Source organism: Eucalyptus grandis, chromosome 2 (genome assembly GCF_016545825.1).
Source record: "Eucalyptus grandis isolate ANBG69807.140 chromosome 2, ASM1654582v1, whole genome shotgun sequence".
Classification (NCBI taxonomy): domain Eukaryota; kingdom Viridiplantae; phylum Streptophyta; class Magnoliopsida; order Myrtales; family Myrtaceae; genus Eucalyptus; species Eucalyptus grandis.
The window spans coordinates 28399078-28410305 of NC_052613.1; the positions used below are offsets into that span (position 1 = coordinate 28399078).

General features: G+C 39.0%; 1 protein-coding gene across 1 annotated transcript; it reads left to right on the plus strand.

The window, feature by feature from the left end:
* Nucleotides 1-217: 217 nt before the first annotated feature.
* Nucleotides 218-10918, plus strand: LOC104431301 (pleiotropic drug resistance protein 3). Its single transcript, XM_010043959.2, is given in 25 exon segments — nt 218-585; nt 953-1076; nt 1692-1777; nt 2345-2429; nt 3291-3450; nt 3534-3610; nt 4332-4385; nt 4481-4571; nt 4733-5034; nt 5115-5396; nt 5551-5864; nt 6013-6173; nt 6250-6353; nt 6964-7117; nt 7202-7333; nt 7435-7508; nt 7617-7949; nt 8025-8315; nt 8562-8645; nt 8763-8896; nt 9270-9494; nt 9833-10004; nt 10185-10234; nt 10236-10413; nt 10652-10918. Coding segments are annotated over 25 exon segments (4302 nt in total).
* The last annotated feature ends 310 nt before the right edge of the window (nt 10919-11228 follow it).

Below are 11228 nucleotides of genomic sequence, written 5' to 3' on the forward strand. Positions count from 1 at the left end.
AAAAATAAGTTACTTTATGAGTTCGACTTTCCTCATGCAGCAAGCGTATGAATGACGTATTTGATTAATTCATCTTCATTTGATACTAGTACAGTTGGTCCATATATATGCTTAATTATCTTCATTTGATACCAGCACCGTTGGTCTCTATATATGTATAATCATATATAGCATTCCAGTTTTTTTCCAGGTTTGACATTTGTGCCTACACTCACAAATGGCAGAGCTGATTGGGACGGAATCGGATGGAATGCAGTCGATTGGAAACGAGTTATCAGAGCTAGGAAGGAGCCTCGAATCATCATTTCGGCTTCATGTTTCGAGTTTTCAAAGCACTTCGGCTGTGAGCACAACAAAAGATGATGCTAACGATGAATATGATCTCCAATGGGCTGCCATTGAGAGGTTGAGGTCGTCACTGTTTGATAGTGAGATCGATGGGAGGGCAGTTGATAAAGGAAAGAAGGTGGTGGACGTTACCAAGCTTGGTGCATTGGGACGCCATTTTTTCATAGAGAAGCTCATCAGGCATATCGAGAATGACAACCTTAATTTGTTGCGCAAGATTAGAGACAGAACTGACAAGTGAGCTTTGTTCTTCTCCTCTTGATAATGGGAGTTGCAAATATATTCATAAAGTCTAATGGCTATAGAGTTATCTAGAAACATGAAAAACCTGTGCGAGCATAAAAGAGAAGTGCGGGCATAAATAACTTGAGGCCCCAAAAGCTCATTGACAGACTGAAAAAAGGCACTTCTCTTTATAAAATGCGTTACAATGTACGTGGTCACATTTATCTTGGTAAGAGGCCACATTGTGCCTAAACCACGTTGGCAAACTTATTTGAATGAGGATTTGCTTTCTTCTTGTTTTTTCTTCCTCAAACTCAAGCCACAGAATTTTGCTTTTCATTGAGTAATTATAAAATTGCTGTTGAACTCTTTTCCACAGGGTTGGTGTCAAATTGCCCGCCATAGAAGTCAGATATCTGAATTTATGCATTGAAGCAGACTGTGAGATAGTTGAAGGAAAGCCCTTGCCCACTCTCTGGAATTCTCTAAAAAGCATGCTCCCTGTAAGTGCCTTACATGGGGAGTAGATTGCAGGAATTCATGCTGAATTCATTTGATTCATTGCCATTATCCATTAAAGAATAAGCAGAATATCGAAGATTGAATTCATTTGTGGGCACTGCTTTGCCACATTTATGTATGTACCCTCAGCATATATGTTTGCAAGTTGTTACCTACTGTCATCTTGGATGTAGTTTTCCTTTGCGTTACAAATGCAAGTACTTTCTTATATGTTCCCAACAATCAGGCTAAGAAGGTACTTGTCCTTCTTGAAGGGTTTAAGGAAGTGGTGTTAATCATTTCTCACGTGTTTTTTCAAATATACTAGTGTGAATTAGAGGCTAAATGTAGGTAAGTGCAGCAAAACAATGTATATCTCCATTCTCTCATTTGCCAACACTGGTTTTTTGTTCCCACACCCATTCTTTCATCCTTACGCTGCTGTAATACTCATCATATAATATGCTTTATTATGCAATAAGACTGAACTCCTCCTAACCATTGTACGTGCTGTAAAGAAATCTCAACAGATGTTTCTGGCATTATGTCAGTTTACCACATAGGGTTGCTGCTTCCTAATTATTCACTAATTCAAGTATATTGGAACTTTTATACAGGGCGTTGCTGCAATGCCAGGTTTGAAGTTACGTAAGGCCAAAATAAGCATCATTAAGGATGTCAGTGGAATTATAAAGCCTGGAAGGTTTGTTATACTTGTTTAGATCCTCCCATCTCTCTGGATGACATCTGAAAAAGCATGCCTTACCCTTCATCCTTTAGGCAGTCCTAGTGTCTTGAACTATTTCATTCACTTTCTAGCTGCAGTTGTTTGCATCAACTACACAGTTTACTGTCTAGACTCGATGTAGGCTGTAAAAGGCCAAGTACTTAGCTTTCACAATGAATGTATCGAACGTGAGCTTAACTTTACGATCAAATTATTAGCTAGCAATACATTTCGTGATCGTTGGCTGATTCTTTATATATGAAAGCAATGTCAATCTTTGGCAATTTGCCCCATACTTGCCCATTGTCTAAAGTGTTGCATACTTTATGAAGTTTTGTCCATGTTTCGCATGCTGGTGAATTCAGCCTAAAGAAAGGCATGTTTTACCTTACATATATCGCCAATCTCATCATCACACCTGTTAATCAGGTCATCACACTTGTAATTAAGGAAAATCATTCTCCTAAAATTATATTATCTAGAAAAGCACAAGCTTTATGATATAATAGTGCATGACATTCGTTGTGCCTTTTCTTGCCACAGAATGACTTTATTGCTTGGACCTCCTGGATGTGGGAAAACATCCTTTCTAAAGGCTCTTTCAGGGACACTAAGCAAATCTCTCAAGGTTTCATGCTTGCTCTATGATAAAGAACTTCTATGTCAAATTGTGAGCACCGGACACCAGAAGTGCCAAAACTTAGCATGAAGAGACACTTTACCAAAAGTTAGGAAAGTGATAGTTAAGTGTTAAAATCATAGCAAAATGGATCACTTAAGTGCCGACGATGAGAAGATCTAGATAAAATGCTTACATGATGATTTTCCGACAAGGCAAGTGCAAATCAACGTCGTTTTGCATGTTGACATGGGCTAGACAAGTGTAAAAACAACGTTTTGTTGTTGACGTGGGTAAAATTACCACGTAAGATTTTCGGCAGGGTTTGCTGGAGGTAGCATTCAAGTGTCTCATTTTTTTTAAAAGAAGTGGCACTTTCCTAACTTTTGGCACTTTAAGTGTCCTCTCGCAACAAGTTTTGGCACTTTGGGTGTATTTTTGCCATCAAACTGCACTAGGCTTAACACAAATACCAATATACCACACGTGTGGCTTACAAATATGTATAAACCGAGATAGAATGAAGCTCAAGAGAACCCATGCTCATCCAGATCCCTCTTCACATGAACGCTTTAACATAAGTATCCTCGCAGATGTGGACTCAGTGAGTTTTCATCAAGGCACCACTGAAGCACGTTGTGCTATCTATTTGACAAAAGTGCTTGAAGGGTGCTGGAAAATATCAGTGCATAGATTACTTTTGCATTTTATAGCTAACTGGGACAGAACTATTTTGTGGTGTGCTTAGCTAAAGGCATAGAACTTGGAAGTTCAAAGTAAACTAATTAGGTACAGTCAAAACATCTATTAGCTCCTATTAATCTGTCTTTGAGTTTGATCTCATCTCCTGTTCCCTTCATTATCTGATAGGTCACGGGAGAAATTTCATATAATGGTCACAATCTTGACGAGTTCATCCCCCAAAAAACGTCTGCTTATATAAGCCAACATGATCTGCACATTCCAGACATGACTGTGAGGGAAACACTGGACTTCTCTGCCCGTTGTCAAGGTGTTGGAAGCAGAGAAGGTGAATATTCTTCAAAGTGATTGTAGATCTGTCACTTGGAAACTGTGTTAAACGATGACCTGTTGGTTTTTCTGGTTGCAAAGATATCATGATGGAGATCAGCAGAAGGGAGAAGGAGGCAGGAATCTCTCCAGATCCTGATATAGATACTTACATGAAGGTACCTTTAGTGACATTCTCCAACTTTCTTCTCTCTACCCATTTAATGTACAATTTGAGTCCGCATTAATTGCTTTTTAGCCTGGTTACTAGAAGTTCTACTTTGAGCATGGTGCCACCAGTACGGGCTAAAAATTACAAATTCTATTGAAACATGAAATGTTAAAACCATGAAATCGGCTTACTGGTTAGGGAATGAAATAGTGTGTCTGATGTAGGGGCAACCAGTGCGGGTTAATAATTATAGACTCTATTGAAAAATGAAATGTTAAAACCATGGAACTGGCTTACTGGTCAGGGAATGAAATAGCGTGTCTGACGCAGGGGCAACCAGTGCGGGTTAATAATTACAAATTTTATTGAAACATGAAATGTCAAAAGCATGGCACTGGCTTACTGGTTAGGGAACGGAATAGTGTTTCTGGCATAGGTGTAAACACGGGTTTGATCCCTACACAATTAGTTCAATGATCCCTGGTTTGGGCCACTCACCCGATCTTATGCTTGCGTCTCACTTGATCCATTGGATTAATGGGGTAATTTAGTGTGCACAGGTTACCAATCCAATGCTTGCTTCTCATGGAAAAAGGACTTCGTGTGTAGTCCGTTTAGTTTATGAGTAACCGCTGAATATATATTACATTCTTTGGACTGCGGAATTTTTTACAACTCTTTGCCACTTCTAGAACTTGTCTCGATGATAATCATGCCTTGTTTACTAGGCAACTGCTATCAAAGGACTTAAAAGAACCCTTCGGACAGACTATATTTTAAAAGTAAGTTCTTTTGACTGAGTTGATAGTTAATCAGTTTTCTGTGCCTCAAAGTTTAAGCAGAGACTTCTGCCTCTATCTCTTTAACTCCTGCACAGATCCTTGGGCTGGATATCTGTGCAGACACATTGGTTGGAGATCCCATGAGAAGAGGCATATCAGGTGGTCAAAAGAGGAGATTGACTACAGGTAGTAGAGAGACAAAATGCTGGCAGATGCAGCAAATCTCGTAAAGAATAAACTTTAATATGACTGGAGTTATACAATATTTCACTGTCCTTTCTGATCTTGGCCCCTTGAAATTCCAAAATTTTATCTGACAAGTCAACTTTCTGTTAAAAATTATACAGCGGAGATGATTGTTGGCCCAAATAAAGTTCTATTCATGGATGAAATAACAAACGGTTTGGACAGTTCGACAGCCTTTCAGATTGTTTCTTGTCTTAAGCAAACAGCACATTTGACAGATGGCACTATACTGGTTTCGCTTCTTCAGCCTGCGCCAGAAACATTTGATCTGTTTGATGACCTTATTCTGATGGCTGAAGGGAAAATTGTGTACCAAGGCCCTCGTGACCAAGCTCTGAAGTGTTTTGAGGATTGTGGATTCAGGTGCCCCGAAAGAAAAGGGGTTGCTGATTTCCTCCAAGAGGTAGTAAACAATAAGCAGATTGTGCACTGCAAGTTAGCTTCCTTTATTGATCTTTTATTATGTTGCCTATCGCCATGCAGGTTATATCTAGACAAGACCAGGCACAATATTGGCAGCATCCTGAGCTACCATACAGTTATATATCAGTTGATCTGTTCTGTAAAAAGTTCAAGGAATCATATTGTGGGATGAAGCTTGATCAGGAGCTTTCAGACATGTTTGATAGGTCCAAAATCCACAAAAATGCTCTTTCTTTTGATGCATACTCTCTGTCCAGATGGGAACTTCTTAGAGCATGCATGGCGAGGGAACTTCTTCTCATGAGGAGAAATTCTTTTATATATATTTTCAAATCAGTACAGGTCAAAATAAGCTCTCACAAATCTCTTGCACTTTTTATCATATATATCTCTTTCAACGTCATTGCCTCTTATAGTCTAATTTGTAATCTTATCTCCTGAATTCCACATATATAAAGGAACTTTAGAAGGTGATTATTGTTGTTTCATCATGCAGCTTATTTTAATTGCATTTATCACGACTACTGTATTCTTGCGGACTGAGATGGGAATGGATATATTCCATGCCAACTACTATATGGGCTCTCTGTTTTATGCACTAACCATACTCCTCGTTGATGGATTTCCGGAATTGGCAATGACCGTTTCAAGGCTCCCAACCTTCTATAAACAAAAGGAGCTGTACTTTTACCCTGCTTGGGCTTATGCAATTCCAGCATCTATAATGAAGCTTGTTCTTTCGCTGCTGGAATCTGTGGTTTGGACATCTCTTACATATTATGTGATTGGATACAGTCCTGAGGTAGGCAGGTAAGTTTTAACAGGAGGGTTCTTCATTTTATAACCTTTCATTACCTCACCTCCATAATCCTCTCTTACATTTCAATATCATCTGTAAATTTTACTACAACTTTACCAGAAAGCCAATACTTCTATCATTTTCCGCTTAATTATACAGGTTCTTCCGCCAATTATTGCTTCTTTTCTCTGTGCATTTGTCCTCGATATCCTTGTTCCGATTTCTCTCCTCAATCTATCAAACTGTGGTTGCTTCCAACTTAGCTGGTAATGTTGCAATAATGATTTTGATGCTATTTGGAGGTTTCATCATCCCAAAACGTAAGGAAGTTAGAATCTCTATTTGGTTTGATTTTGGATGAATTAGTGCATTTAATATTTTTCGTTGTCGCTGCAGCCTTGATGCCTGCTTGGTTTAAATGGGGTTTCTGGGTCTCTCCACTAACATATGGAGAAATCGGACTTTCTGTTAATGAATTTGATGCTCCACGATGGCAAAAGGTGAGGGCATTGTGGAAGTGAGAAAGTTTTTTGCTCCTGTAGCTCCAAATACAAGAAGCCACTTTAGTTGCAGAATCACTTAACCCACTTTATTCTAGAGAAGTATTTTGACATGCTAGTGCTGTTGTTAAGCTAAACCAGCTTCGCTACTAAACATTCTTTTGTTTATGGTGCTCCAAGTACGAGGACAAGGCATGAGTCGAGCTGTTTAATATATCTGGGGGCCTCAGTTAACAAATAGAAACTGACAATTTCAAATCCTATGATCTCATTCTTGTAATTTCTTTGTGCTAACTTCCTGCCTTAAATCAATGTGTCTCATTAATGATTATCATCTCATCCAGTTACTTGACTTTGATACAGTGCAATTACTGAATCAATGATGACATCCCCTCTATAAGTATATTTGCACTGGTATTCTTTCAGGAAACGAGACAGTTCTTTTCTTGAGAGTGGATTTAATTTCGTAATTTTTAGGCAGAACTAATTTCCTCTGCATTTCTCAATGCACTAACTTGTTTTTGCTTACATTACCCATAGATCTAACAAACTTCCTCTTTCATCTTTCAATGCAATCTGACTTGTTCTTCCTTTTAATGCGTACTTGTAGATTTTGTCTTCAAACACTACAATAGGGCGTACAATCCTTGAAAGCCGAGGACTAAATTTCAATGGGTACTTCTTTTGGATATCACTTGGTGCCTTATTGGGATTTACCTTACTGTTCAACATCGGTTTCACTTTGGCCTTGACTTTCTTGAAGCGTAAGTTTGTCATTTCTGCAACTGGACTTCACTTTTGGATCATTAGTGCCAAGGATGTTCCTGAAATCACTTTAAAACTTACAGCTCCAGGATCATCACCTGCTATCATTTCACGTGAGAAATACTCGCATAGAAATGAAACTGAAGATTCTCAAGACAACGTAAAGAATGAAGAGCCAAAGAAAGTTTCTGCTGAACCAGTGCAAACAAAAAATGGTCCAGTCCCAAATTCTTCCTTGCCCAATTATAGTCTCACAATAATTATTTGTGTTGTTCCTTTAATAATTATTAAAATGGGTTCTTTACTTCAAAAATAGGAAGGATGGTTTTGCCTTTCACACCATTGACGCTTATGTTTAAAGATGTGCAGTACTACGTAGACACCCCCATGGTAACAATTTGAGCTTTCTTTCTTCCTGAAGTTGCAAGATTAAGTCTTTCAGATCCATTAGATGATGTTGTCTTTTTTCACCACATTCTTCCTTTTCGGGTGTCTCAGGAAATGAGACAACAAGGCTTTTCACAGAAAAGATTGCAACTTCTCTCTGATATCACAGGCACATTTAGACCTGGTATTCTTACTGCACTGATGGGTGTGAGCGGAGCTGGGAAAACTACTCTGATGGATGTCCTTTGTGGGAGAAAAACTACTGGCTATATTGAAGGAGAAATAAAAGTTGGTGGTTATCCCAAGGTTCAGGAAACATTTGCAAGAATCTCTGGTTACTGTGAGCAAACAGACATACATTCCCCACAAATCACTGTGGAAGAGTCTGTTATATTTTCTGCCTGGCTTCGTTTAGATTCTCAGATTGACTCAAAACGTAAAGTGGTAAGATTACAGTCCCGGCTTCTGATAACTTGCTTTGTTCAGCACAATCAGAAGAATCATGAATTGCCTGTGTAGGAATTTGTCAATGAAGTCCTGGAGATGATGGAGCTTGATGGAATAAAAGATTCTCTGGTGGGCATACCAGGTGTTAGTGGTCTATCCACAGAGCAACGAAAACGACTCACTATCGCTGTAGAGCTTGTTGCAAATCCTTCCATAATCTTTATGGATGAGCCTACAACAGGACTTGATGCTAGAGCTGCTGCGATTGTCATGCGAGCAGTGAAGAACATAGTGGATACAGGAAGAACAATAGTTTGCACCATCCACCAACCCAGCATTGACATATTTGAGGCTTTTGATGAGGTAAAGTGTGCTAAACGGTTATATGAATGGGGTACATCTGGATCAAGAGAGGAGATATGGTAACTAGTGAATCACTATGAGCATAAATTTACTTTTATTTTATTCCGATTAAATAACATAATACCCAGTACTTTCTTGGGCAAAACTTTTTAGTACTTCTGGTTAGATTTTCAAAGGCCTAATCTCTCTCTCTCTCTCTCTCTCTCTCTCCTCTCTCTCTCTCTCTCTCTCTCTCTCTCTGAGCAGATGGTTTTATTAAAAGCTGGTGGACGGCTGATTTACTCAGGACCCTTGGGACATAACTCTAGCAAAATTATAGAATACTTTGAGGTCAGTTTGATGCACAAAAATGAAGATCTTTCCCCTCGTTGTAATTTTACTACGTAATTCTGATCATATTTAAGTGTTAATTAGTAATATCTCCAATAACCAGCTTCTGTTGGACAGGGTATTCCTGGGGTGCCAAAGATTAAGAGCAACTACAATCCGGCTACATGGATGCTGGAGGTGACTTCTACGTCAGCTGAAGCTGAACTTGGCATTGATTTTGCTCTAATCTACAGAGAGTCGGCATTATATGAGTAAGTTTATCCTCTGCTACTCTCCAGTGCCCAATAACAGCCTGCATGTGGTCCATTATTGGGATACTTTGAAGATATCCTGCCATTTTCTATCATAATCAAGGTACAGCATTGGTTTCTTTAATTTTGTCCTTCCGACCGTATAAGCCCCTGGAGTCTAAGATTTCAAACTGAAGGAGTCGATATGCCTTGTTTATTGTATACCTGCAACCTTAACTACGGTATCTTGACCTTACTCACCATTGTTTATGGTTGTCTTCAGAATTGACTGGTGTTCCTGCTCTATCTCCTCTTGGTTAACAGATGTGCAGTTTGATCGGTCCATTGACAATATCCATTGTTATACAGCCTTGTACTGTTTTTTTCCTTTCAGGACCAACAAAGAGCTTGTAAAGCAGCTGAGCACTCCACCTCCTGGTACTAGTGACTTGCACTTCTCCCGATTCTCCCAAAAGTTGTGGGGACAATTCAAGTCATGTCTATGGAAGCAGTACTTGTCCTATTGGAGAAGTCCTCCTTACAACTTGACGCGTAACCTCCACACATTGGTTGTGTCTTTTCTCTTCGGGTTACTGTTCTGGAATCAAGGGAAGAAACTGTGAGTAACTATCCCTCTTGGTCAATTTGAGACTTGAGTCTGCTCAAGTTTTGGAGCACAACCTTATTAAGATGGTCTACAGTCTGCATCTGATTAACTGAACAAACACTTCTCTGATCTTGTTAGTATGTAGTCTTGAACAAGGAAGAAGAACTAAAAACAAAGTGTATACCTTCTAGGTTTCAAACGTTTGGCTGGGTCTTCTAATTATCAAACTTTGCAACGATTGGCACAATTAGCTACCACATATTCAGTCATATAAGATCATATGACTTTTTTTGACCTGTTATGACGAAGAAACAGGCACTTCTCCTGACCCCTTATATTCTCATTGCTAGAAACAACCAGCAGAACTTATTCATCATGTTGGGTTCGATGTATATGGCTGTGCTCTTCTTAGGCATAAGCAACTGCTCATCAGTACTGCACTATGTTGCTATGGAACGGACCGTCATGTATCGTGAGAGATTTGCAGGGATGTATGCTTCATTGGCTTTTTCACTAGCACAGGTATAGAATTCTTGGGAGCTGATTGAGTTGTTTCCTGTAGTAGTTAATTAAGATTCAACCTTCTTAACGGAGGTGCAAATCTAGTTCAACTGAATGATCCAAAGTTCTGAACATGTTTTAAGACACATAAGAACAAATGAAACAATTTAATCAGATTATAGTGCTATGCTGATTTCACAGGTTGTTGTTGAGATACCATATATACTAGTTCAAGCTATTTCATATGTGATCAGGGTCAGCAGACAAGATTTTCTGGTACTTCTATGTCATGTTCTGCTCATTGCTGTCATTCAATTACCTCGGAATGCTGCTTGTGTCCCTGACACCAACTTTCATGGTTGCTGCGATTCTACAATCTGCCTTCTACACAAATTTCCATCTTTTTGCTGGGTTTTTAATCCCAAAACCGGTAAGCTATCTCAGTCATTCACCATAGTTTGATCTAAACTTTTAATGTTCCTTGACTCTTTCCACAAACATTTTGTCTATGTTCTTTTCTTCATCCATGCAGAGCACCCAAATATGAAGTTTATGAATCTTGCCAGATTTAGATATCTTATGCATGTGTCAACAACTAAAAAAACTATTCCTACATCTCAAAACTAAGTGCTTGGGAAATTAATAGTGCTTCATTGTCATTGTTGCAGAAAATTCCAAAATGGTGGATCTGGTTGTACTTTGTGTGTCCGACATCATGGGCACTTAATGGTATGCTAACTTCGCAGTATGGAGATGTTGATAAGGAAATTGAGGCATTTGGAGAAAACAAAACCGTGGCGGGCTTCTTGAAGGATTATTTCGGATTTCACCATGATCAATTAAATGTTGTGGGCATCGTCCTCATTGCCTTTCCTTTTGTTCTAGCAACTCTTTTTGCATACTGTATAGGGCACTTGAACTACCAGAGAAGATGACATCATAATTCTCTGTTTGTATCAAAGTGTAAAATTTAGTTGTACAATCCTCATAACTAGCCAAATAAATTGAATTGGTTTCTGTGACAATGAAGCGTCCGCAATAGTATTCTGGATATAGAGGTGTACTAGTTTCAGTATGGCCAATTTGCATGAGTTTAAAGGAGGATTCAGTGCTAGACAGTATGGAGGACAATCTCAAGTGAAATTTCTCCAAGTTCCTGGAACTCTATCTTCTCACCAATTTGTGATGATGGAGTGTGGAAGCGCATCTCTTGGCTTCAGCCCATTTTAGGTCCCTAACTGTCGT